The sequence below is a fragment of the Centrocercus urophasianus genome, unplaced genomic scaffold (genome assembly GCF_019232065.1).
Source record: "Centrocercus urophasianus isolate 14NV4802_14NV808 unplaced genomic scaffold, USGS_Curo_1.0 seq_37, whole genome shotgun sequence".
Classification (NCBI taxonomy): Eukaryota; Metazoa; Chordata; class Aves; order Galliformes; family Phasianidae; genus Centrocercus; species Centrocercus urophasianus.
In genome coordinates, this window is record NW_024884944.1 from 2,540,728 (window position 1) to 2,567,714 (window position 26,987).

The following is a 26,987-nucleotide window of genomic DNA, read 5'->3' on the forward strand; positions in this document are numbered from 1 at the left end:
CCCGAAGCGAGGACTACAAATCCCGGCCGCCGCCGCGGCGCCGCCTCCCGCACCGCCATGGCGTGGAGAGCGGCCCGGCTCCGCGTTACGGCCCCGCTGCTGCTGCGGCAACGCGGGATCGCGTCCTGCATCGACCGTAAGGCTCCCAGGGGCGAGGCCGGATCCCGCTGCCCGAGGGAGGGGAGGAGGGAGGGATGCTCTCGGTGCCCGCTGCCCCGTGCTCGTAGCGGCAGCGCTGACGGCCCTCCGGCTGCACCTCTGCGCTTCGGACCTGGGAGTCGATCGGAGCATCGCGATAATGAGCGCTTGCACGAGGTTGATCGGGAAGCCGTGCTCAGGATGTCGTGCCCGCTGACATCTGATCTCCACACCCGCTCCCTGCCGGCGGTGGGACTGCGCCTGTGGTCTCCTAAAGGACCCCGTAACGCTTCCCTGCTTAATTGCTCCGGCATTTAAATGTGTTAAGGAGAGAAGCAGCAGCAGCTGTGTGAATGTTAGGGGAGGAACTAACAAAGTGACGTGGGATCTGCGTGCAAACAAAGCAGTTTTCCAAGGCAGAATGTAGCTACAGCTTTCCATGCAGCTTCTAAAGAAGTTCTTTGCGTGCTCGCCTTCTAGCATCACTTTGAACTGGCAGGAGCGTTCCCTTGTACTTGTGCAGCAGGATGGTGTGGCAGCTGCAGGAGCTGTGCTGTCCCTGCCCCAACCTCACAGCACAGTGCTGAGCAGCCAAAGATGTGTGCAGCACCGGGGCTGTTTGGTTGTAACAAAGCCTTCTCCAGCACAGATCCCAGTTGCTCCAGGGAGCAGAGAAATGGGTTTCGTAGTGGAGAGCATGAATGCTGACCTATTTGATCCCTTTCTGGTTTTCTAGTGTCTGCTGGTCTGACAGAGGAGCAGAAGGAATTCCAAAAAGTGGCCCTTGATTTTGCCACCAGAGAGATGGCTCCCCACATGGCTGAGTGGGATGAAAAGGTACGGCAGCCTCCAAAGGGTCGTTCTGCTCCCTTAAGCTGTTCTTGCCCCTGGGTTTCATTGGAAGGATCCCTTCAGTAGCTTCTCAGGGCTGTAATGACAGCAATAGGGATTTATTTGAAGATGCTGCTAGTGGGGACCCATCCGAAATTCCCTTAAAGCCTTCCTAAGCAGGTAATTCAATCATCTGGAAGCTTGAATTTATTCCTGAAGATGGTGTGTACCTGTCTAGGTAACTGCTTATCTTTTAACCAACCCAATTAACAAACACTGCAGAAGTTTGGGACCGAACCTGGTGGCCGTGGTGTCTCAGAACTTCACCACAGACATTCACTGTTGGTGTCTCTGTTCCAATAGGAAATATTTCCTGTGGAGACAATGCGAAAGGCAGCCCAGCTGGGATTTGGTGGCATCTACGTGAAACCAGACGTGGGTGGCTCTGGATTGTCACGTCTTGACACCTCCATCATCTTTGAAGCCTTATCAACAGGGTGTACCAGCACCACTGCTTACATGAGCATCCACAAGTGAGTGCAGAGGGGTGGATGGTGTCAGCCACAGTTGTTCTATGGCTCTGCATCCAGCTGGAGACAGCTCTCCTGGTGCTCACTTACAGTTGCAGCCCAAACAGGCACGGCACTATGAGGATCCCTCGACTGCAGCAAGCAGATAGGCTACAAAAGCCAAGATGCCACTGAAGTCATTTTGGCTTCTTGGCATGCAGGATGGGATTAAGTTCAGGATTTTGTTTCCTGCTCATCTACTTAAGCTGTCTATAGATAGTAACCTGTCTGGAAAAAGCTTTCTTTTTTGCTTTGCTTGTTCTGTGACAGTGCCACAGCTGATACCAGGGCCCTATCCTGCTCATACAGACATGTTCACAGAAGGGCTTGCTTTGCAAAATAGAGCTTGGTGCTGAGGGGAATGCTGAGGCTGTTAAATGGGAGTGTGCTGTTCCACCAGGCAGCAACCCTGGTGTGAATGGAAGCTGATGGATGTCCTTCCCAGCTTCTGTGGTGTGTAATTTTGTTCCCTTTCAGTGTGCCTGGGGCAGGTGATGGGGGTGGAACAATAAGCTTTCAGGCCTCAGTGCTTTTGTGGAGCTTTGTTCTTTGTGTCAGGAATGTTCTTGTATGACCCACCTTCCTTCTAGGGCTGTGTTCACATGCACACACTGTAATGCTGCTCCTTCTCTCCTGCTCCAGCATGTGTGCTTGGATGATTGACACCTTTGGCAATGAGGAACAGAGGCACAGGTTCTGCCCATCGCTCTGTAGCATGGAAAAATTTGCTTCTTACTGCCTTACTGAGCCAGGTGAGCGTTTACCAACAAAATCTCCCTCACTCCTAGTGAGGTTTTACTGGAGCCAGAGGCAGAATGTTTCTTTTCACATTCTCTTGTGCAATCACCAGAAGTTCAAAAGGGGCAGTTGATGGTTGGTGAATACTTGTGGTACAGACCCCAGTTCTGGGTATGATTCCCAGGACAGCTTAAAGGCTCCGTCTTCAAAGATCTCCTGCTTCATTGGCTGCTCCCTTACCTCCCAAATAGGAAGTGGAAGTGATGCAGCTTCCCTGCTGACCTCAGCTAAGAGGAAAGGGGACACCTATGTCCTGAATGGCTCCAAGGTACCTTTTTGCTCCTGTTAAAGCTGCTGGATGGCACTGCATGCACAAAGGGTCCTGGGTCTCACCATCCTTTTCGTTTCCTTCTGTCTCCTCATCTCTGTTCCCCACGCTGTGACATCCTCTGCAGGGCGTCCACCAGAGCTTAGCACAGTTGGGTCCCTAAATGCCTCCTGGCAGTGGAGTCTTTGTCCTTCCACTTCACCCCTCCATTCTTATACCCTGGCTGGTGCTGCAGGCTCTCAGTTAACATACAGCAGCCAACCCTTTCCTGTTGTACCTTACTGCAGGCTTTCATCAGTGGAGGAGGTGACACAGATATATACGTGGTTATGTGTCGCACAGGAGGCCCAGGCCCCAAGGGCATCTCCTGTGTGGTGCTGGAGAAGGGGACACCAGGCCTCAGCTTTGGCAAGAAAGAGAAGAAGGTAAGAGCCTTGCTTTTTATTTCCTGTGAGGGAAGAGCAGGACAGAGATGAGCTCATCTGCAAAGAAAGCACCGGGAATCTTCTGGTGAATGGGACCAGAATCAGCTGGGATGTTTTTTTCCAAGCCACGTTCAATTTTGATGAAGTTTGCACAATGACATTCACTTGCTAAATGAAGGATTTTAATCTCAGAAATGCTCTGCTCAAATACACTCCAATTTCTAGCTCAGCACACCGACACCAAACCACATAGACCACAGGCTCCGAGGTGCTCTTGCAGCAGCTTGGCAATGAGATCAAGGGGTTGAGAGCAGGCTGGGCATTTCTGTGCTGTGAGATGGATGCGTGCTGCTCCCCAAGCATTGGGAAAGTACTCTTTTTTTTTTTTCCTAGGTGGGGTGGAACTCTCAGCCAACTCGGGCTGTGATTTTTGAGGACTGTGTTGTTCCTGTTGGCAACCGGCTGGGAGCTGAAGGGCAGGGCTTCAACATTGCCATGAAGGGTCTGAATGGAGGCAGGATAAACATTGGTGAGAAAAACAGGCAGCAGAGAGACAAGTGAGAAGGGCAAGGTTATATTGCTGACACTCTGCATTGGCTTCATGGTCACTCTGTGTTTTCTCCCACCAGCTTCTTGCTCATTAGGAGCTGCTCACGCCTGTGTTCTTCTGGCTCAGGAGCATCTCACTGTCCGCAAGCAGTTTGGGGAACCTCTAGCAAACAACCAGGTAAGCTCTCTACCAGATTTGCATTCTGTAAACTGTTCTTTGTCTCATTCTGGCTGAACAAACAGCTAGAGGGAGAAGTTCTCAACGTGTCAAAGGTAAACCCGAAGGGAGATCAGAGATCAAAGTCAGGAATGTGCTTTTCCACAGTAAGAATGCATGTCGGGCATGAGACCCGCCTGCAGATAGCGGAGATGTGGTTCAGGGCACTGTGAAGATGCTGACCTCATCTTTCCCTCGCTGGCAGTACCTGCAGTTCAGGCTGGCAGAGATGGTGACGCGCCTGGTGGCCGCGCGGCTCATGGTGCGCAGTGCTGCACGCGCTCTGCAGGACGGACGGGAAGACGCAGCCGTGCTGTGCTCCATGGCCAAGCTGTTTGCTACTGACGAGTGCTTTGCGGTAGGTTACTCATCTGAATTGGAATCTTGGGAGATCCAAGCATGTCCGTTGAGCCTGAAGCCTCGTTTCAGGACCAGGATATTTTATGGGACAGAGTTCTGCACTGTTTGTGTCTCCACAGTTCAGATCTCCTGGCTTCTAGGCCTTCTGCACAACTTTCTAAAGGACCAAGCAAGGACACAGGATAGGCAGCAGAGCGTTCTTATTTTCAAGGGGTAACACACATGTTACATGCTGATAACTCCTAGCTAGTGAATGGTCTTTCCTAGACCACTCAGAAATCAATCATTATCACAAAATATCCCCCAAAAAAGAAAGCAAGAAGAGAGAAAAATAAATAAAAGTGAAGTCTGTGCTATGACACTTCTTAGATTAGTTTCATACAGACATATTTTCTCAGCGTTCTGCACTTTTGCTGCCTATTGGGTTGTACATCTCGAGTTGGTAGATAAAGATACGTGGAGTCACATTTCAATAGAAATCAAAGCCTTGAACAGATTCCTCAGCTGACTGCCGCTAGGTGGTGATCTGGTGTTTTGGTTTTCCTATCAATAGCAGCATAGAAACGCAGCAAAACCTGCCTTTGTTAAGTAAAGCCTTTTTTGGTTACTTATGTGCTGTATTATTCACGTAACTGCACCATTAATGTGAAACAGCACATAGGTAAGATGATAGCACTGAGAGCAGCACTGATGGCAACTGAAAGCTCCTTGCTGTCACACCAGACTGCTAAGAGATGAGATTGGGTGACCAGGAAAAAAGAAACGAGCCCAGGTTCCTGGGTTCTTACTGTGCTTCTGCTGCTGACTTGTCCTCAGTAAGTTACTTCAGCAGCAATGCTGTCTCCACAGATTTGTAACCAGGCTCTCCAGATGCACGGCGGCTATGGCTACCTGAAGGATTATGCAGTGCAGCAGTTTGTGCGAGACGTCAGAGTCCACCAGATCCTGGAAGGTAAAGGATGCTGTTAGCAGGCAGGGATTTGGCTGTGTAACAAGAAAGAACAGGCCTTCCAGGCCTTGCCACATGACTGATTCTAAGGTTTCAGAAGCTAGTTTTGCCCTGAGCTTGAACTGTGCCTGGATATCACATGCATGCATCCCCCAGCCAAGAGCTCTGTGTGTAAAATCTTCAACTCTCTGGTGAAGTTGCCATGTATTTGAAGGGTCTTACAGCAGGGGGAGATCTCTGTCATGTTAGTGGTGCCTCCCTCCAGTTTAATCCGATGACTCCCACCGACGAGTGCTGACACTCTCCAGCAGTTCCCATTTAGTCTTTGGCTTTCTTTCTCTACCAGTGTTTGGGCACAGCTGCGTGTGCAGTGGCCTTTTCTAATCTCAGTTTGACTCCCTTCCCATTTTGTTTTCCCTTCTTTGAAACCCATCCACGTAAAACCAAGGCGCCGTGTAGGGATGTAAACTTTCCTGTGCTTTCTGTGTGCTGTCCGTGTGTCACATAGCAAAGCAGTGAACTCAGCTGCTCACACAGCTCCTGTGCAGCTCAGTGTTTGGTGCCCTGCCAGTGCCCAAATAAAAAGAAGCACTAGCATTTCTGAAGGCTTTCCTGAGCAATGCGTTAGCACTTTGTATTTCAGCCTGCTACCTCAATGCCACTTCAGGTGCTCCCATCGGGGAGAGGTTTTCTGTGCAGATCAGGGAAGAACTCTGTATGCCCTCACTGGCTGCAGAATCAGAACATCTCTTAACCATCTTTTGCATCCTTGACCCACTGCAGGTACCAACGAGGTGATGCGGATGATTGTGGCCAGGAACCTGTTACAGGGGTGAAGCCAGGAGCAAAATCCCTCTGTGGAAACAGCCTGCCTGCCTTACAGCTGGGCAGCACCCACACAGCCACAGCTGTGCTCTGTGCCTGGCGTTGTGCTGTGCAGCCTGAAGATGTCAATCACAGCTCCGAACAAGAGCCTCTGTCCCCAGATCGTGGCTGTGGGCTGCCATCCATCCTGCATGGAAGGAGATCCCAAGCTGCAGGCAGAGCTGGAGGCACAGCCTGACCGCTTGGAACCATTCTACCAATTAAACCTTAATTCAAAGGAACTAATCGCTCTGCTTAAAACCCCATCCTGGAGGCGAGGGGCAGCGCTGCACACCAGCTAACCACGAGCACAGCCCTCTGACCCGCAGCAGCAGCGTTTATGGAGGAGCTCCCGTTGCTCGGCAGCACTCCTTGCATCCCTGCACGCAGCCCAGCACGCAGCCCTCGGATCGGAGCTCCTGCTGCGGGAGTACAAATGTTGGCAAATCCAATTTCTTCCCCGCAGTTGTAATCAGTAAAGCTGCAACGGTAAATTGATCAAGTTCTGGTCGTTTTCTCGCGCAACGAAAGGGCTGCAGGCCGGACCGCGCCGCCTGACTGACGACTGACTGACTAGGGGCCGCTGCGCCGCGCGCCCTCGCCCCACCCTGAGAACGAGCCAATCATCAGCGCCGCTCAGCGAATTGGGCGGGGCACGACTGCGCGCAGCCAATGGAGGGCGAGCGGCGGGCGGAGCGGCCCAAAGCCGCGCTTGGGGTGGGGGGGGCGCGGCGGCGGCGGCGGCAGCGCTGGTGGCGGTGCGGCGCGGTGCGGCGGGGCCGCGGGCGGCCGCCATGTGGCCGTGCGGAGGGCGGCGGCAGCGGCGGTTCGGGGGCGTCGCGCTGCTCCTCCTCGTGCTGTGGCTTCTGGCACGCAGGTGAGAGCCGCCGCGGCCCCGCCGCTCAATCGGTGCTGAGGGCCGGGGGAAGCGGGCTTGGGGGTGGGCGGGGCCGAAAAATGAAGGTTTAGGTAAAAATAATGATAATAATAATAACTAAAAATCGTCAATTTCTTTCCGATAACGGGGAGCTGCGCCCAAGCCGTGCGACGGCCCCGGGTTCGAGGCCACCTGCGGCCGTGCTGAGCGCACCTGAGCCCCGCAGGAGCTGGGAGCTGCCGATGGGCGCAGCGCTGTGAACTTTGTGCAGCACGGGAATGAATTGGCCGCTGCTTTATGGGCGCTCAGGGGCGGGGAATCAAAGGAACGTCTCCGGTTATCGCAGCGCACATCGGCTGTTAGGTGCTCGCCGAGTGGATTGGGCTTTAAATAAACACGGCGGTAAAATGATAACTATTTATTGCCTGCTGTGAAAGCGCTGGGTGCTGAAGGCGTGCCGCCCGTTGACCTCATGCACTGCATCAGAGCGCCGATGGATCCGTCCTCTGCGCATCGATCCGAGCGCTCCGCCGGCCGTCGTCCGCGTGTGTCCGTGTCATTGCGAAGCGATGGCGGTGGGAGCACGGGAGTCTGGCTTCACCGGGAGTGGATTTGTTGGACGCCGTTGGTTGGCACGGAGCGTTGCCCCGTGGCTCGGCTCACCTGAAAGTAAAGCACTCTGAAATGCGCTGCTGGTCACTGCGATGTGGGCACGAGAAGGCAGCTGGAAGCTTTCACTTTTCTGAAGTCAAAAGAAGCCTGAAATAAACAACAAATTCCTCTTGGGCAGCTCTAAGTAGGGCTTAGGGATTAGCTGTAAAGTCCTTTGTCCTCTGAAGCGCATCCTTTAGTGTTGCCAAAGACAGCTCGCAGCCCCTTGCTTTATTCCCCACTTCTGACTTTCTTTTCCAGCATTCTCCTCATCCTGAGCACATGGTGCAGGGCGATAGCCAAACTCCATCACGCCTGGGGTGCAGAGAGGACCTCAGTCTTCCCAGGCCTCTTTGGTGACAGAAGCTGCTGGAGCTGGGAGGTGGGAAACTCGGAGGGGACTTTTCAGCCAAGTTATGGCCAGGATTAAGAAGATGAGATTAAGAGATTAGTTTATTTTTATCTGGCCACGTATGCTTCCTGAGCGCCGTGTTCCTTCTGCCTCCAGTGACACTGTTTGCATCGGCGCTGTGTGCAGGTGTAATTCAGGGCTTTGTCTGGCTCACAAACAGATTTGATGTATACTGTTTTCCAAAATTGGAGCTTCACATCACCTGAACTTTTGAGCTTCCTGCCTCAGGCTCCCCCAACCAGTTCCTCAGGACAGTGCTGTTGCTCCTCAGCCTTAAGTCATCATTCCCTGGCTGTGCTCAGCTTCTGGTGGTGGTTCCTATCCAGGCAGTCATCCTTTCAATACGACTGCCATTCATTTCATGCTGATTTCTTCTTCTTTGCAGCTGTGCTGTCTTCACAAAAGTTCTGCTGTTCCTGTACCACCTTCTGAATGGGATCCATTACTAAGTCTTTGTTCAACGCCATTTTCTGTAAATGATTTGATAAATGCACAAGTACTCATTGACTGAAGGCAGTGAATTCTAACCTAGACTTGCTTTTCCAGGTATTACCCATGCCTGCCGCCTGTTGTTTCAGAGCCCTGTGAGAATGCTGTTGTACACAGGTACTCTGTGCTTGCCAGCCAGCCCTGCCATATGTGGGAAGCCCTAGATTTAGTTCCTCGTAGTGTCCCTGTCTCATGCTGGAGGACAGGTAATGGCTGCAGGCTCCTGGGCAGTAATCCCTGTAGGCTGTGAGCTCTGAAAGCCTTCACCCTCTGCTAACACCCGCTCTGCACTTAGTATAGAACACAGCCAGAGGCTGGGGCATTTCCCTCTCCAAATGTGACTTTTTCTGAAATGTGTGGGTTGCTGTTTTCTTGAGACTGGAATTCATTTCTTGCATCTGGCTGTGATGATGTCTCAGTGGAACAAGCTACTATTGTCCAGCTCTGTTGTGTATTCATGTATGGAACTGGGGTGGTCTGATGGAGGCACTGTGGCTGCTTTGGATCTGGACTAGCTGATAAGAAGGTTGTTTTGATTCAGCCAAAATGAAGTGGGGAGCAGTGCGAGGCAATAGGAGGTAGTTTCCTGCATGCAGGAACTGACCTGAATGGAGCTGTGCTATAAGCATTCCAGCCGGTAAGTGCTTCAGAACCCGACGTCTCATTTGGTCTGGTTCTTCATTAAGGAATGCAGGCGGATGTAAGTTTGTGATGACAGCAGACGCCGTCTTTCCTGAGTGATGAACTGAATCTCCCTTTAAACTGAGGGGGTGACGCCACGAATCCCTCGTAGGAGGACGTGCTCCTTTGCTGCAGGCTGGCTGCTCACCTTTCCCCCTTTCTCTTCCAGGTTTAACTGGAGCGAGCTGGTCCCGCTGCGGCTGTGGGGCAGGACGCTGGGGCTGCAGACGGAGCGCTCACAGTTCCTGTTGGAGGGAATGCCTTTCCGTATCTTCGGAGGTTCAATGCACTATTTCCGAGTCCCCAGGGAATACTGGGAAGATCGCATGCTGAAGATGAAGGCGTGTGGTCTGAACACCCTCACAACGTAAGCGTGCTCTCTCCTCTCCCTGGGATATGTGCCTGCAGCCCTGATGGCTGCTGGGGATGTGGTGGCGCCTGGTGATGTCTGTTGGTACTTGTCATGGCAAAAGATGAGTTTCTTGTCCTGCCAGCCCCTTTAGCATCTGTCTGTGGTTTACACAGCTGCAGTGTCTTCAAATTTAGGTTGTCGCTTAAATGTAGACAGTGATTGCTGTTCCTCTTTGCTGATCTCACTGTGTTTGGTGGTCTTGAGAAACTCAGGTACTGCAGAGTACAGGAAAAGAGTGCAGCAAGGAAGGGGCTCATGACAAAAAGGAAAGAGGCACAGATAATATTTAAGTAGGGACTTTGTAATGTGTGCATTCTGTGATCCCTGAATCTGTTACTAAGAAATGGAGCACGCAGCCTTTTTTCTTCTGTGCTTCACAAACACAGCGCTTTGTTGTCACTGCCCTGACTTTGCCTTTCAGGTATGTACCATGGAACCTTCATGAACAAACACGAGGGAAGTTTGACTTCAGTGAGAACCTGGATCTGGAGTATGTGGCGCAAATATTGTCATTAAATACTGGGGGGAGGGTGTGCGTGTTGGTTCTGGGTGAAGATAGCATTTCCAGCTTCTGAAGCAAAGCCTTGCCTTGGCCTGGTGATGGAGACCATCACTTCTTCCCCTGCTTCCCAGAGCCCTGGGAGCTTACAAGTTTAGCATCAATCCAGTGTAATCATTTCACCTAGCAATTCCTTTCTGGTTCTGGTACCTAAATTCTCATGGTGATTGGTGTATTAGGGGAACTTGGAGTAGGGATGCTGCAGTCAGACAGTAATCACAGTGTCTGCATCTCTAGGGCCTTCCTTTCCCTGGCAGCTAAGAATGGGCTGTGGGTGATTCTGCGTCCTGGACCTTACATCTGCTCAGAGTGGGACCTCGGTGGCCTGCCCAGGTAAGTGCAGGTGAATGCTCATCGTGTGTTGTTGAACTTTGCTGTGGAATAAAGATAGTAAGCCTGGAAATGTAATCCTTTTATTTTATTTTTGGTGGGGGGAGGAATTACGTTGTAAAACAATAGCTGTTATGACATAATGGTTACAGCAGGAAAACAGAATTGAGGAAATCTGTCTTCATTGCTGTTGCAAGTTGACTGTCTTCATAATACAATCAGTAGCATCTGCAGCTTGATGAAAGGATTCGTTTAACCTCAGGTCCATTTTAAAAGTCCTGCTGGAAGATATGTGTGATCTGACTGGCAGTGATAAAGTCCTGAGGTCCTGTAGCTTCTCCAAACTCCAGCTGTGTTTTCTCCTAAAGCACACTGCTTGTTGGTAGGAGCCCTTGGGAGCTGAGCTGAGTACGTCAGTAGTGAGGCTTGCTTGGGTACTGGATCCCAGTGGAACCAGTGCCTGGTTACACACCCCTTGTTTTCCTTCAGTAGAGACACGTGATGAAACTTGGGGATTCTTTCTTTCAGTCTTTTATTTATTTATCTTTTCAAAATGCCTTTTGTATCCTGCACGGTTCAGGTACAGAACTTCGAAGGTGATTTTTGTGAGCTCACTGAGCTGGATGTCTTCCCAACCTCTGAAAGCAGAACTCACTGATGCCTTTTGCAGAGGCAGGGGGGGTGCAGTCTTCCTCTGCTTATATTGTTACAGCAGTGCATGCTTCTGCTCTTAGACTGCCTGTTTCTGTGTTAACCCCCAAACAGCCAACTAAATCTTGTAAATCAGCAGAAGAGACCATGGGAACAATTACTGGAACCATTGATTTGAATGATGATTGGGGTTTTATGAGAGAGCACTTAGCTGTAGGGTGCTTTTGGGGATAGGGGCAATTCTGGAGTAACCTTAGAGTGATAAGCTTACCCTTTTGTACTTGTTGGTTTGCTCTTGAATAATCCCCTCTATAGTTATCACTTACGCTGTTGCAAACAGCACATGAAGAGCAGGCAGGATTGTTTTGCCTTCTGCATTATCTACATACAAGCGTCTGCTGCAGCAACTTTGTTTCTGCAGCCGTGTTTCTGAAGTTGGAAGCACCCACCATAATTTAACATTCAGGTTTTAGCTTGTGTGTAAGTAGAAAAACTTCCTTCACCTTGCAACCTGAGCATGTTTTGGTTGGACAGAAGCTTAAGAGAGAACAGAGTTAAGCAGAGTTAAGATCACGTCGTTGGTGACTCCCTGTGTTGTCCACACCTGCACTTAGCCAAGTGACACGGGAGGATCAGTTATTCCTGCCCAAATGTGACTTGCTGTCAGTGAGTGGTGTTTCCTCTAGCAGCCTAGACTTGACACGAGGCTTTAACAGATCCTGTTTGCTGGTTTTTTCGTAGTTGGCTGCTGCAGGACCCAGAGATGCAGCTGAGAACAACATACAAGGGCTTCACAGAGGCAGTGGATGCTTATTTTGATCGCCTCATGCCTATCGTAGTCCCTCTTCAGGCAAGTACAGCCATTGCCCCTTTGTACACAGATGAGTGTTGGGCTGTGTCACAGCAGCAGGTCAAAGCAGTGGCAAATCTACCAGCTTCACTTGGGGAACCCCTGTTTGCTGTAGTTGCCCATGTCAGCTCTGCAGTGGGAGACGTTTGGTTGTGCTGGGAGGGTTGTGCAGATGTGTGCATCTTTTCTGTAAGCCAGCACTGCTGTGGTTCTGCTCCTTCTGATTAGAAATCGCAGTGAACGTCTCCCTTTTGTTTCCAACAGTACAAGAGAGGAGGTCCCATCATTGCAGTGCAAGTGGAGAATGAATATGGTTCCTATGCCAAAGACCCAAACTACATGGCCTACGTGAAAATGGTAATGTTGGCACATTTACTTGTTTCTGTGGTGAGTCCCACTCAAACCACCTTCCTTGCAGTACTTTCTTCTGAGTAAATTTGACCATGCCTTTGGGAAGCCTTGAAAGCATCAGTGCTAAATCCAGCTAGATTTTCCATGGTACTTCTTTTGGCTACACCTCTCACTGCTGACAGTCTGAGTTCCTGTGTATTCAAGAGAAGAGGGTAACAGAAATGGAGGAGTGGCCATCATTCATAGCTGGCCTTGAAGAAGCTGTCTCCTGCTAATCCTGCTTTGCTTCTCTTGGACAGCATCAAAGAAGGGTTTCTCCATTCCTAATCTAATGTAATCTGAGGTTCAGCATCAGGAAGGTTAATTTACCCAAAGGAAGGTTGATTTTACCTAACGTCTCCCTTACCCTTGTCAATTGGAATGGACTGCTCCCTGACTCCAGGCTATGTGGTGAAGTTGGCCAGTTCCCAAGGAGGGAAATCTAACATGAGTCAGGCCTGCTCACTCTTCCCCAGTACAATAGCAAGGCAGGAAGTAACAAGATCAGCAGTCTGTCTTACAAAGTTTGTTTCTTGGTTTCTTTTCATCGAATACCTGAAGTGTGACAGTAGAGAAGAGAGGTTGTACGTCCTATGAACTGCGTGTTCCCAGCATTATCAGGTCTTTTTGAGACCCTGTGGGTGTGCAGGTGTTACCCTGAGGTTAGTTCTGGAGCAGGTCATCTCCTTGTTCCAAGAATATGGAGGCTCTTCAATCAAGGCAGGAGTCCTGACCTGCTTCTGCACTAACTCTACCTCCTGGAGTGATTTCATACTGCTTGGAAAGATATATAGCAAGAATGCGTACAGATACGTTAAGGTTAGCTGCTGACCTCAACTGATAAAGTCAAGATTGCCTCTTTTTATCTGTGTTGTTTTGCTCCTTGTTTCCCATGCCTCGTGACAAGCAAGTGGGTCAGTGGCTTTCAGGGCCCCGGATGAATGGGGCACAGAGATTGTTGTGTCTGAGCAGCGTGCCAGCTCCGTTCTTACTTTTCCATTTCTCAGTGGTGAAAGAGCTTGTGATGTTCCATAGACTTGTCAGAACAGATAACGTTTCCTCACCAGGCCTGTGGGTGTATTTTTGTGGTGCTGCTTTGTTGTATGCTAGAATTGTGCACAGCTTACAGCTGAGGAAGTGCAGTGCTTCCAGAAGAAGCTGTGGGAAAGCTGGATGTGTGCAGAGCTTCCTTGGATTGAAGTGGTGCTTTGGGCCCTCAGCTCCAACAGCAGCAAGTAGATCACACCTGCACTTAGCATGCAGTGCAATTCACACAAAGCCTGAAAATCTGTCCTCCTCTCACTCTGCTGGGCCATCTCAGGCCATGAGAGGGTGTGCTGGCAGTGACCTGGGGTTAGCTGAGCACACACCTGTGACTGCCTCAGACACTGCTGCTGTTCCTGGATTCTGTGCTGCGCACTGAAGTCTTGCAGTGCATTTCAATGCCTTCCAGCTCTGCTGTTTCCCCATGCTGCGCTTGTATTTCAATGGAAAGGATATTTAAAAAGGAAGAGACTTAGCTCTAAATGCTTAAAGAGTTATCCTAAAACTTACTAGAAATTCCAGTTCTGTTATCAGATCCCAGCATCCATTTGGGTATTGATGCAGCGATGACAGATCGATAAACTAAACACGTTTTTTCCACTCTGAATTGAATTTGTCATCTCTAACATAGATTGTGTGTGATGCTCAGGTCTCCTCTGCACAGTGTGTGTGGGTGTGTGCAACGTGCAGAAGGCTGTTTAAATGAGCAGCAGGTCTTAACGAGTCAGCACACGTGCTGTGGGTGCTCGTATCACCATTTGGCAGTTCCTGGTTTGGTATTAAGGAGGGTGAAGGCGTGTGTTCAAAGCTCCTTGGAGCTGCTGGAGTTCCTCTGACTGCAGCTGTACTGAGAAGAGGGGTTAAGTTGCTACTAGCAGATCCTAATCCCTCTTTCAAACATCAGCCACAGTGTGAAGGGACAAGTGTGAGAGAGCACTCCTGGTGGGAATAGCATGCGTGTGCATGCATTTTAACAAAGCTGGGAGTGCCATCGCATACAGCGCTCTGTGGTACTGAGGAACCCATCAATTCTTTCAGATGTGATTATCCAAGAACCCCAGCTGTCCTGTGATGGATATGCTCACTGGCAAACGGGCATTTTTCTCCTATTAGTTTCTATTGTTAGACAAAGAGATGGTGACAACGTGCTTTAACACTGCAATATCCTGACAAATACAGAGCTCGGGCTGTTAACGCTGGCTTTTCCTCTTCTTAATGCAGGCTCTGTTAAGCAGGGGGATTGTGGAGCTGCTGATGACCTCGGACAACAAGAATGGGTTATCATTTGGCTTAGTGGAAGGAGGTGAGAGCTCGTGGGAGAAGCAGGTGAGGCTGTTCCTTGGGGCAGCGGATGAAATTGAATGAAATTGCATTGAAGGAGGGCAGCTGCTTTGTGGCTGTGGCCGGAGCTCAGCCCTGGGTGGCTGCAAGCACGCAGAACAACAGCAGTCCCTTCTCAGAAAGGTTTATTTCCCAGTGCATGGTGTAGCAGTGATTGCAGGATTGCCCCACACGGAGGCAGCCTCTCTGCTTTTGAGGGTTCTGAATAGGTGCAGATGAAACATGCTCCTGTGTCACACCAGGCAGTGCTTTGATTCTTTTGGAGCACAGCAGTTTCCAGCTGTGACCACGTAGGGTCACCCTCTCACTGCAGTCCAGGAGGTGTGAAACATCCCATCCAGACCTCAGCATCTTCTGCAGGAGTGTTTCCAGCTCCGAGCTCCATCATGCTCAGAGTTACCTTTTCCAGCATGCTACACACTGAGAGCTTTTTGATTCCTCTGTGGGCACAGTGAGTGACAAGAAACTCGTGCCTTATAGCTCTGGTTCCCATCTGGGCACTGATGGGCACCAAAATAAAGCTCCAGGTTCCCTCCAGGCCAAAGCTAAAGCACCGTGATGGAAAGGTGTGTGCATGGGAGCGTTGCCTACTGTGGAAAGGTTGAATAAGGCTTTGGGCCTGGTTCTCCATCCCTGTCCAATGTTGAATGGTGTGCTGTTAATCTGCACAAGGAGCAGCATTAGGCATTGCCTTCAGGATCGCAAACTAATGTATCACATCAAGGCTAAATCTACATTTTGTTTTGTTCTCCTGTTGTGTTTGCCTGTGCTGAATTCTTCAGCTCAGCCCACTATATAGATCAGCCCATTACGTTCAAGGTATATATAGAGAGAAGTAAGCTTTTGCTTCTGTAAGTATTCTGTTTGAAGTGCTCTGTCTGACACAACTGGGGCTGGATCCCATGCCGGCTCTTTTGTAAGAAGTCACTTTTTACAAGAGAATCACACTACTGCTCCTGCAATTTCAAAGTTTTTTGGGGAAAACGGAGTGACTGAGGTCTAGAAAGAATCTGAATAGGTGCAGATGAAACACCTCACTGCTCCTGTGTCACACCAGGCAGTGCTACTCCCAGTGAGGTTAGGCATGAGATGAACATTGCTTCCATCAGATTAAAGGGCTGAAAATAGTTCTTCTTTTATTGCTTTGTTTGAATATACGCTAAATGAGCATCCCAGCAAATGGAAACGATTCTAGCATCTGTTATGGGCTGGGACACTGACAGCAGGTCGCTGCGTTGCCAGCTCTTGCCTCAGCTTTTGCAGCGTGCAGCACTGCTGGCTCCCCTGTGCTGTATGGGGTAGGAGCACACAGCCATCTTCCACTCACAGTTTCTGCCTGGTTCACTCCCACTGCAGTCCCTCTCCCCATCCCCACAGACATCACAAGCAGTGAGATTGCCTGGGTAGACATTCCTGCAGCTAAAGCCTGGGAGGTTGGTGCGGCATCCAGAGATGACACTCTAATAATAAGTTTGCCTTTATGTGGTGCTTTTTATCTGAGGATCTCCAGGTGCTTTACAGCCTCTAATTAAAGCTGATGAGACACTCTGATGCTCTCTTTCTTGTAGCTCTGAATGCTGTGGCTGAGAACACAGCCTGCAGGTATTCCACTGTGTGCTGTGGTCCCCTCAGGTCCCTCATGCTCAGTGAGGACTTTGATGGGAAATTCTTGGGGAGGTGGTTCAGGTGATATTCCAGTTCTGTCTGAGCTGATGCATGAGCCTATGCATGAGAGCATTTTGCAGGTGTCTGAATTAGTAACAGCTTTTTCTTTTCTTGACAGCATTGGCCACTGTTAACTTTCAGAAGTTGGAACCTGGTGTACTGAAATACCTGGACACGGTGCAGGTAAGATGCAGAAAGACTCTGTTTGTCTAAGGACAGCTTATCTCAACAGAAAATTAGTGCTCCTTCTGTTGGAAGACAATATTCTTTGGGAGGATAGTTGGAGTTTTTGTTACTCTTTGGGTGCAAGCAGCAAGCCCTTTATTACTTGGGCTTTAATGACAATTAGATCCACAAAAGGGTCCTACATAACAAATTAGAAGGTATTGAAGGGCTGTTAGTCCAGCTACTAGAGTATGGCACGATTGCACCCACTGCTGTAAAACAACAGGGCACTGACATCTGGTGATGGATGTGATTTGTCACAGAGCCACGAGCTGCAATAAACTGAATTATTTCTCTTTCCTTGGTTGAATTTGTAGGTCTGCCTGCGTAGATCATCTCTAATGCCTAACAGATTCGAGTGCCTAGTAATTCTTTTCTGAATATTCAGTGATTGATTAAATAATTAAAATGAGCACACTTTGGCAGGAGAAGGTGCTCTCCACGAGGCTGTTTGGCAAACATGTTTTCTGTAGTGACAGTGCAGCGTGTACCAGTGGGAAGGACAAAGGACCATCCGAAGCACAAAGCTGGTGGAGCAATCTGGTCTCTGCATAAGTTGCCTAACAAGAGCTCCTGTGGGTGTTATTATACTGTAGCTGATCCCCAAGAAAAGTAACTGTCAAACAGGGATGCAGCTGTGCTGCTTTCTCTAATGCCCACTTTCATTGCTTACTCCACTTTCAAGTGTTGACCCAATAGTATCCTACTTTGCAGTTGCCCTTCCTCCAGAAGGTCGCTGCTCTTTTCCCCATGCTCTTTTATCCTGGTGCTGTGCAATCCCTCAGGAGTCACTCTGAAGTCTGTGGTCCTCAGATGCTGACTAAAGTTCCCAGCAGCACCTTCCAGCAGTGCAGTGCCCTTGCAGCCCTGCGAGCAGCCCAGCCTACTTGGCATTTAATGTTTGCTGCAGAAATGCATTCACATGGAGTGTATTGCTTGAGCACCTCTAATTCCCTGCACTGTCAGAGATGTGAATCAGTGTGAAAGAAGAGGTAGGGAATTGCCTAATGAGCAGTTGATGCTGAAAGTATCTTGTGTGATGCTGGGGTGGCAAGGCAAGAGCAAATTTTGATTTTTAGTGACAGGTTCTTTCTCTCCTTGCGTTCTCTGTCCTCTTCTCTCCCTATTGCTCTGTGTGCTCCAGATGTCAGCCTGGGAAGTTCAGAACAGCTGACACGTGCCCCTGGCCACGATCGATTCTATTCTGATCTCTTCCCCTGGCTTTTGCTCAGTCTGTGAAATGCAGCCTTACTGTTGGTGTGCTGAGAGCTGAATCCCATCACTAACTTCTTTTTTGTCTTGTTCAGACAAAAGAGATTCTGCTTTGTGTGCTTCTGCTTTCTTCAGGTCCAGGAAAATTCCACCACACACAGCAAATGAACAGAGGGCACCTTTCACACAAACTGAACACATACATAACACACAGCCCAGCAAAAGCAGCTCCTCCACTGCCACACTTATAATTAGGAGACAGGAAGCCTGTCATTCATATTCATAAGGAATGTGAGGCTCTGTTACCTTTTCCTTGTCACGATCTCTTATTCCAGAAGTCAGTAGAACTTCTTTGACTTGTTTACTGGGGATGGAGTGATTAAACCTATTACTGAGAGCTGGTCTGAACCTGGAGCAATTAGGTTATTACAGGCACCTGCAGTTGTTTTCTCCTAATGAAACATGAGTTTCTTTAATGCCACTTACCTTGGCTATTTCATGCAGCATCAGATAAAACCCCTATCAAATATATGGCCAAATTGCCTTGACTGGAAATAAATATTGTGAGCAGGGAGTGCAGTTGTTCTGTGCAAGGTGATGGGGCCGGGTGGAATTCTGCAGGAGCTGAGGGAGCTGGCAAGCAGTGAAGAATGGGAAGCAACTGCTCTGTGTGTAGAGCTTTCATAATGAAGACCTAATTCCTGCAAAGGCTAATTTTTTCCTGCCAACGCCATATGCAGCATTAAAAAGGCATTAAGCTGCTAAGGTCTGCTGTTCCCACCTTGGCAAGCGCTGGCTGCAGTGCACCTGCAAACCCTCAGCTGGCAGTGGCATAGCTGATAAGTAGACATTTATAAATGCCTATTTCTAGCAAAAGCTAAACACTGATAGTTGGTTAGACTTTTTTTTTTGCTACAGCTCTACCAAACAACAATATCCAGAACTGGTGGGTATCACCTGATGGTGTGCAGTGGTTGTTGCCTCGTGCCTCACGCTGCACTTTTCTGGTTTTGCTGCCATTTCTGGATTGCTGGCCCACACTGGCATGCTACTCACTGATTGACTTTTATTTTTTTGCCCACTTGAGGAATAAAAAGAGGGATGCATGCAAGACTCCCTTTGTCCATTGTAACTCTGTTTTTGTTTTGGTGCAGCGAGATCAGCCCAAGATGGTAATGGAGTACTGGACTGGCTGGTTTGATAACTGGGGAGGCCCTCACTATGTCTTCGATGCAGATGGTGAGCAGCACATGGTGTTGTAGAGGGGGGCTTCTTCCTCTGCAAACAGTAACAGAAAAATGACAGAACTTTTTCAGATGCTCTGTCCATCTGTAACCTTTGCTGTGAATGTTTGTGAGTGACCAATGTCTCAGTGAACACATTGCTGTGCCCTGGGTTTTCTTCAGCAGTGCTGGTAAACAGCTTCTCTTTAATTCCTGTTTTTCAAAGCCAGCTTTCTGTTTCTCCAAGAGGGACATTCTGAGCTTGTGCAGAGAACCAGACAGCTGAAGGTATTAGCTATGATGTGTTCCAAGGCCTCAAGCTGCTCTGTTGATGTTGAAAATGTAACAAGTGCTTTAAGTTCTCTCTTCCACCTCCTGAGCTGATGTAAACTCCATTTTGCCAAAATATCATCTTCACTGAAGTTTTCTGCACCCCTCATCATAGTAACATCATTTGTCTACTGAATGAATGTTCTGGGAACAGGGCAAATCTAAGCTTCCTGCAGTTGTGACACCTTCTGATAAGTACTCATTTTTACTGCAGTTTACAAGCTCGTTAGGAAGGAAATCTAGTACTAAAATAAATAACTCCACCACCTCAAGGGCATCTAAGACCTGTGTAAGTGTACTTTAATGCCTGTTTCATCCTCCTGCAGTTGTCTTTGTAATTGGATCGTTGCTGTGCTGAGTTCAGGAGTATGACTGAGTAATCCTGCTTAAGAGCAGAACTCCTGCCTGTGTCCATGAGTTTTACTTTTTCGCCTGTACAAGAGGTATATTTGCATGGATTAATCTACCCCAATGTGCCAATGAGTGTGCTGCCCTTACTGAGGGCTAAATGCAGATCACAGTATGAATTGCTGTAATTACACAGGCATGGCTCACTGAGAAGGACCAGAATGTCTGAGTCTGCTTTACTAGAAGAGGTTTAGCCTAGCTTCTTGGTTTGTGCACTTCTTGGCATTGCCTTTCCTTTACAGAAATGGTGAATACTGTAGCAAGCATCCTGAAATTAGGAGCATCCATTAATCTCTACATGTTTCATGGAGGCACCAACTTTGGCTTCATGAATGGTGCTTTGAAGACTGATGAATACAAGTCAGATGTCACCAGCTACGGTGAGTTCTCTGTCACTGCCTTGCTCATGCACCTACTGTGAGAGTGCAGCTCAGGCTGCCCTTTGGGCTACTTAGAGTTGCAGAAGCACTTTGAAATAATCAGTGCAACCTCATGGTCATGGGTAGCTGAGCTGGAACGTAGCTCTGAAGCAAATGCTTATCTCAGAGGAGGCTTACTTTGATGTTTCCTGTTTGCAGACCCATTCCAGGCTGTGTCACTAGGTACAGTGACACAAATCATAGTACAAGTTTCCTTAACTTGTCTCTTGCTAAGAGAATTGTTTTGGGCTCTCACTTCTTGAATGATGGTACGTGTGCTTCTTTTTCAGATTACGATGCTGTGCTGACAGAGGCTGGAGACTATACATCCAAATTTTTCAAGCTCCGACAACTCTTCAGCACAATCATTGGTAATTATAAATCCTAGAGCCAAAATACTGTCGCAGTCCACTGCACTAAATCAGAATATTCTAAACTGCCGGAGCCCTGCGGCTTTGATTGACTGTCTGGGAGCATTTTCCAAAAGATGGGAAGGAGGACCAGGGATTTTGGGTATTTAGTCTGTGATCAGCAGGCAGGTAGCACTTGGCATCATCTCACTGTACCCCGAGATGTATGGTGGCTATTTAGAAATAAATGCAGATGTGAAGGAAACACCACTGGCTATATTATATCTTGTTATGTCTTAGTGTTTACTGTTCTGGGCCCAGACAAGTGGCAATTGTTGCAGAATGACTGCAGTTCTTACTCAACCCTTGCACTTGTTTCACGTTTTTTGGCAGCAGATACAGGGCTCTGTAATTCAGTGGAAAGATTGATCAGAAGAGGTCTGGAGAGGCCTTAGATCTGTGTCGGCTTTTTGCATCTGAAATAGTTGCTCCATCTTTCTTTCTGCATTGCAGGCCAGCCTCTGCCTCTCCCTCCCATGATTGAAAGCAAGGCGTCGTATGGTGCGATCCTGTTGCATCAATATATCTCTCTCTGGGATGTGTTACCATCACTTGTACAGGTAGTACCACCAATTTTATGCACCTCAGCATGAAAAGTCATCACCTGTTAGCAGGGAAAGATCTGGCACTGGTATGCAGGGATAAGGATGTTTTGTCAGCAGACCTATTTTCTTATCTTACGCTTTTTACTGCTGCTTTTGTTCTCTTGGAATTCCAGCTTTGCAACTTCTTGGCTCCTTTTTCTGGTACTTTGCCTTTATTGCTGTAACTTTCATAAGGTCACAAGGGAGCTCAGGTCAGAACAGATCTCTGGGAACTCCCAGAGTGGATGTGATCTGTGGCAGAGTGGAATGCCTGTCTGAAATGAATTGCCTTTATGTGACCTGCTGGTGCTAAGAGAGCACTTCTGCCATTCAACTTCTTTCTCCTTTGCAGCCCATTAAATCAGAGTTCCCAGTTAACATGGAGAATCTCCAGCTAAATGATAGCAGTGGGCAGTCCTATGGATATGTACTCTATGAGACTGTCATATTTGGTGGTGGACACCTGCATTCTAGAGACCATGTCCGGGACCGAGCACAGGTGAGGAGCCTGGGGCCAACTTCCACTGATGTAAATGCCCTGATCTCAGCAGGTAGGCAGCAAATGGGTCGACCGTGCAGTAAGATGTGATGTTTTTACATTAGAAGTTGCTCTTTCAGTTCTCAGCTAAGTGCCAACCCTTTTCATTTGTAAATCAGCTTGAGGTCTGCTAAAACTCAGATTATCTTTAAATTTTGAATGCTCTGAGAAATGTTTTGAATCTTTTTTTTTTTCCACCCAGACTGAATCAGTGAGAGAGTTGTGGACCCTAGGTTCTAATCTCCATTAGAGACAGTTTTCTCCCCAGATACTGCTCTGATAACCTACACAACACAAGACTGTAACTGATGAGATGCTGCTCTTGTCTCTTGTGCTCTGTTATGCAGGTGTTTGTGAACACCATGTATGTTGGTGAGCTGGACTACAACACGGTGGAGCTCTCCCTTCCTGAAGGACAGGTAACTTGATGGAGGTTGCACACAGAACCAAAACCTCTGATAAGATGTAGCTCCCAAGAAGGCACCTCCCACCTCATCCATTTAACTAGCTGGTATGGTGCTCTGATGCAGAGGATGGTTGGTGTGCCCTAATGAGATACCATTTCCCTAGTGGAACACAGCATGATTTCACTGCCAAGTTCTTCTTGCTGTGCACAGCCCCTTGGGTGAGGTGAGCAGGCATGAATACTCAGTGCTGCTCTTGAAGCTCATGGCAAAGCTACATGCCAAAAGCCTGCTCTATGTCAAACTCCATTTCTCCATCAAACTGGTATTTAAAAATTCAACAGGGGAAGAAAAGGAAAAACCTTTATGAGCAGGTTGAGACCATCAGTAAGCAATGAATTGCGACTGCCAAAAGTCCTGGTGCTACTTCCCCTCTTCAGCATTGCTGCTGACAGTTGTTTTCCAGGCATTAGTGCTGTGCACTGCTCTTGTTGATGCTCTCCCATTTCTTCTTCATTTCTTCTTTCTTCACAGGGATTCAGGCAGTTAAGACTCTTGGTTGAGAACCGTGGTCGTGTCAATTACGGCCTGGCGCTGAATGAGCAGCGGAAAGGCGAGTTGAGTTTGTTGTTCATGGAGCCTCTCACTGTCCGAGATGCTTCTCTGGGTTTAAGTTCTCTGAAACTGTCTTTCTTGTGTAATTTACAAACTGCAGACTGATGCAGCTGTTAGTTGTAGCCAAGGTGTGAGGGAGATGGGGGGAAATGGTGTGACAGAGGGAACCTGTGAGAACTGCTGTTCATCCCTCCCTGTCTGCAGTGATTGTAGGTGAAGAGTAGCGGCTGCTTGACAAATTGCATTAAGGCTTCTCATTTTATAGGGCAGCAGTTGAACCCAAGGCCATCGCTGAATCCTGCTCTGTTCGATTTTGCCAGGTGATGGAAGGGTACCCATTCTCTTGCTCTCTGAGCGTGTTACTTCACAGGGCAGGAAGGAAAAGACCTCTTTTAAACTCTGTCCTCCCCTGGGGTTTGATATTGGAGAATCACAGCATTTTAAAACTCACACAACGTTCAGCGTATTCAGGAGGAACGAGTTACATCCTGTTGAGCAGAATTTGCTGAAACTTTCAAGTCCATTACATACAATTGTGGAGCTGGAAGAGGTTGAAACCCCGAGATTCTATTTTAGTGGGGAAATGTATGCAAAAAGCATACAAGAAAGAATAATGGAGCAAGGCATGTGACTGTACTAATTTTCTTATACTGCAGAGTATGTGTATAAAGCCTCTACTTCTTGGGCAGGCTCAACTGCAGCCCTGCAATTAGGGGGCTCGATTAGGGCCTAGGCTCTGTTTGCTACGTGCAGAGTATCTAACAAGGAAGTGCTGGAGGGAAATTATTTCTTAAAGTATTTTAAGATCTTTGGATGAAAAACAGTGCATCAGCCCTGGGTGTGAGTGCTTCCCCGTGCTAAATTTTGCTGTTCCTATTAGAGAGGTAACTGATCTAGTGCTTTAACAAATCTCTACGTGGGCAGCTAACGAAAAACCAACAATAACAACAAAACCCCATCTGCTGTGCATGCCAGCAGTGTTTTCTGCTTGGAGGGTGTTTTAATGGCCTAGTGAGTTAAAGCGAAGGAGGGAGTGGAGAGGCCAAAGTATAGTAATGTTCTCCACTCAGTCTGGATGAGCAATGGGACCATATGGCCTCTAATTCCATTGCAGAGCGTGGCTGCTTTCCATCTCCTGCTGTTCCTTGCATTCAGAGAGGAGAATCTATCAGTTTTAGCTGCTTTTCAACTCTTCATTACCCCCATTGCTCTTACAGGCTTAATTGGTGACATCTTCTTGAATAAAACCCCCCTGAGGAACTTCAAGATTTACAGCCTGGAGATGAAACCTGACTTCTTGAAAAGGTTTGTGGGATTTAAAAATTGTTCTTGCTCATTTGAAACCAACTGCTTAGCAGCAGTGCAGAATCTGGGAGGCAGCAGTTACACGTGTAACAGAAAGGCAACGCCATGTAAAAGTAGGTGAGTAAATCTGTGCCTTGCTAAGTTCCTTGCTGATACCTTCCCCCAAAACATTTCAGACCACAGTGCTGTTTTCTCCACACGGTTTAAGACAACAGATACCCCGTGGGCTCTGGCCAATGTTCCAAACAGACTATTTGGAGTTTTGTTAATGTCAGAAAATAACACATGTGCGTCCCCCAAGATAGCACAGCTCCCGCAACGTGCGTAGGAAGGAGGGAGAGGTGATGTGAAACCAAGCAGGCTTTTAAAAGAGGAAAAAAGAAAAATCAACATTTTGAAATTTTTAAGGACAGTCTTAACAGGTGCAGTGTGAAGGGGGTCTTTCTGAGGGGTGATGTGCAAAACCCGTGACTGCAGGGCAGCTTTGGCCACACCACAGCCACTCACTGGCAATTGCCCAGTAGCAGCAGAGCACAGCTTGCAGTGAGTGCGTAGGAAGATGTGGCATTGTGAAAGGAATTGTCATAGGCTTTCACTTGAATCGTTCAGTAGTGGTCACGCTGCACTGGATCAATAAATTCCCTATATCCAAGAGATGCAGTTGTAAGGGTTCTGTAGGACTTTGGTGCTCTGTGTTGATTGTTCTGTTTGTCCTCTGCTTCCAGAGGGCAGCAGAGATGATGAAACTCCGTATTTCCTTTTCTTGCACCAAGGACTTGCATTTCAGTGGCATGGCAAGCGTAGGAGAATGAAGACCAAGACATGTTCCACCTGTTCCTTTCAGCTAGGTGCTTGCTAACAGCATCACCATTTTGCAGTGCGAAAGATATTGCCTTCAGCACTACCAGCAGGAAGTAACTCCTTCCATCAGGCATGGAAGGAAACTGCAGCCTTGTTGTGTGTAACAGATCCCATCCACTGCTGTAAGCAGGGCTCTGAAATGATGCTGAGGCTGTGTTGGAACTGGGTGCTGCCCAGCTGTTAGCTGTGCTTGGCCGTTCTCTTTCAGCTTGCGGCACACTGCTGGATGGAGCGCAGTCCCAGATTACTTTGTTGGTCCAGCTTTTTTTCGTGGGAAGCTGTGGATAGAGCATCAACCACAGGATACTTTCTTGAAGCTACAGGCAAGTCCTTGTCCTTCCCCACCGTTTTTGATTCATGAGGGTTTGCAAAAGCTGGTTGAAGAGAGCCTTGTGTCACAGCTCTGAGCCAGTCAAGGCCGCTGCCTTGTAGTCTTCCTCTGTGCTTTGAGAAAACAAATTATTTTGATGGTGCAAAAAAAATCTTCTAAAGCTGGCAGGCAATGCTGTTCTGTCTGCAGTGGCCTTAATGAGAAAACATGCAGTGCTGATGGAGCAGAGCTGCTAATGAATGGTTAGTCTTGATCACTGATAGGCAAGGGCTATTTGTTTTCTACTTGCTGAAGAGTGATGGGCACAAAACATAAAGGAGGGGCAAGTTTTATCCCTACCTCCTTGAGGTATGGGAAGAATTGCTTCTTTATAGACATGGCACAGGAAGGCAAGCAGAAAACCTGCCGAAAGTGACTGGAAAGAGTGCAAGTGCATTTCCTGTAGGGATGTTAGATACAGCTGCTTCACTAATTCTGTGTGCTGTCCTGATTCTAGGGCTGGGAAAAAGGAGTTGTGTTTGTCAATGGTCACAACCTTGGCCGCTACTGGAAAATTGGACCTCAGGAAACACTGTACCTTCCTGGCCCCTGGTTGTGGAAAGGGAGCAATGAGGTGAGAGGCTCTGATGTCTTGTGTGTATTGTTAAAGATCCTGCTCAGGGTCATGCCCCAAAGATCTAGACAAATACAGTACATTAATTAGTTAGCTACAGCTGAAAACGAGGGCAGTAGTGAAGGAAGGAGACGTAGCTCCTCAGATCTGTGAAAATGAGGGGAGGTGCTGCTCTAAAGCTAAGAATGTGGCTCTGACAGTCATTAAGACATGACAGAGATCTCAGCCAAACTTCACAGTGCAGCATCAAGTTCAAAATCGAGATGAAGCCGATTTGATGCTCGTTCATTTTCTGCATTGTGCGGTGCTGAAGAATCAGAGTTACTGTTCCAAGTCATATTGATTGATCTCTTTAAATGATCCTTCCTTTCTCTGCAGTGATTGTATGCCCTTTACCCTTAGAAGTCGTTAAGTAACTTTGCCTTTGTATGAAGAGCTTTCCATGTGCCTCTCTTCTGCAGATCATCATTTTTGAGGAACGCACTGCAGGACGGATCATACAGTCTGTCGACATACCTTACTTGGGAAGGACCCAGTATGTGGACTGACGAGAGCATCTTTCCCACCTTTGGTTCATCTTGAACACTCCTGGTTGCATGTCTGGGGACATGATGGCCCATGCACTTGGGCCTCTTAATTTCCACTAGACCCAGGTCAAGGATTTGCTCTTTGGCAGTAAGCTCAGAAGAGAGAATGAGCCCCAGAGGAACTGGAATCCGTGGTTTCATTGATGGAAGCTGAAGCTCATCTGCGTGCACCGCTGAGGAGCTGGGGCTTGGATGGCTGTGCATGATGTTATGGACAGAAGGATCTGAGGGAGTAACATGGTGCTGGAGGCAGGAGAGAGAGAGTGAACTAAACTCCGAGTCCAGCTCTCCACTGACTTTAAAAACATGTTATGACTGACCTCTTCATTTTTATAATTAGGGAGAAAATAGTTGGTGAATATACGAGTAACCAGGTGTGGAAACCCATGGTGTTGTACTTGCAGGTGGAATTTATCAATGTGGTCTGCAGAGGGGCTGCAACTGGTTCACTTGTTGGAAGCCACATTGGTTGTCAAATGAGTTAACTGTGAGCTTTGTTCCACTGCGTTTTAATATGGAGGTTGTCTCTCTCTCAGAAAGGAGGAAAAAAAAAAAAAAGTTCTAAAAATTCACATGTGGTTTTTTTTCCTCTGTCAAAAATA

General features: G+C 48.2%; 2 protein-coding genes across 2 annotated transcripts; both read left to right on the plus strand.

The window, feature by feature from the left end:
* The first annotated feature begins 53 nt into the window (after positions 1-53).
* On the plus strand, positions 54-6,467 carry ACAD8 (acyl-CoA dehydrogenase family member 8). Its single transcript, XM_042832192.1, has 11 exons — positions 54-136; positions 875-975; positions 1,333-1,502; positions 2,181-2,290; positions 2,528-2,604; positions 2,892-3,029; positions 3,423-3,558; positions 3,659-3,756; positions 4,001-4,153; positions 5,005-5,107; positions 5,888-6,467. Exons 1-11 carry the CDS (start codon positions 58-60, stop codon positions 5,938-5,940), a joined length of 1,218 nt encoding a protein of 405 aa, XP_042688126.1. The 5' UTR covers positions 54-57; the 3' UTR covers positions 5,941-6,467.
* A 295-nt stretch (positions 6,468-6,762) lies between these two features.
* LOC122167471 (beta-galactosidase-1-like protein 2) lies at positions 6,763-26,957 on the plus strand. The gene is made up of 20 exons (XM_042832087.1): positions 6,763-6,845; positions 8,455-8,514; positions 9,248-9,445; positions 9,912-9,980; positions 10,287-10,382; positions 11,772-11,880; positions 12,145-12,237; positions 14,536-14,617; positions 16,439-16,503; positions 18,912-18,996; positions 19,961-20,098; positions 20,428-20,508; positions 21,001-21,107; positions 21,484-21,630; positions 22,017-22,088; positions 22,608-22,686; positions 23,906-23,993; positions 25,063-25,177; positions 25,682-25,798; positions 26,260-26,957. The coding sequence occupies exons 1-20, from the start codon at positions 6,763-6,765 to the stop codon at positions 26,344-26,346; spliced, it is 1,971 nt and encodes a 656-aa protein (XP_042688021.1). The 3' UTR covers positions 26,347-26,957.
* The last annotated feature ends 30 nt before the right edge of the window (positions 26,958-26,987 follow it).

Bases quoted from the DNA above. Each gene is read 5' to 3' on its own strand.
- ACAD8 (XM_042832192.1), top strand. From the start codon at position 58: ATGGCGTGGAGAGCGGCCCGGCTCCGCGTTACGGCCCCGCTGCTGCTG. The intron at 976-1,332 runs GTACGGCAGCCT...CTGTTCCAATAG, and splicing joins TGGCTGAGTGGGATGAAAAG to GAAATATTTCCTGTGGAGAC. The intron at 3,757-4,000 runs GTAAGCTCTCTA...CCTCGCTGGCAG, and splicing joins AACCTCTAGCAAACAACCAG to TACCTGCAGTTCAGGCTGGC.
- LOC122167471 (XM_042832087.1), top strand. From the start codon at position 6,763: ATGTGGCCGTGCGGAGGGCGGCGGCAGCGGCGGTTCGGGGGCGTCGCG. The intron at 6,846-8,454 runs GTGAGAGCCGCC...TTGCTTTTCCAG, and splicing joins CTGTGGCTTCTGGCACGCAG to GTATTACCCATGCCTGCCGC. The intron at 23,994-25,062 runs GTTTGTGGGATT...GTTCTCTTTCAG, and splicing joins AAACCTGACTTCTTGAAAAG to CTTGCGGCACACTGCTGGAT.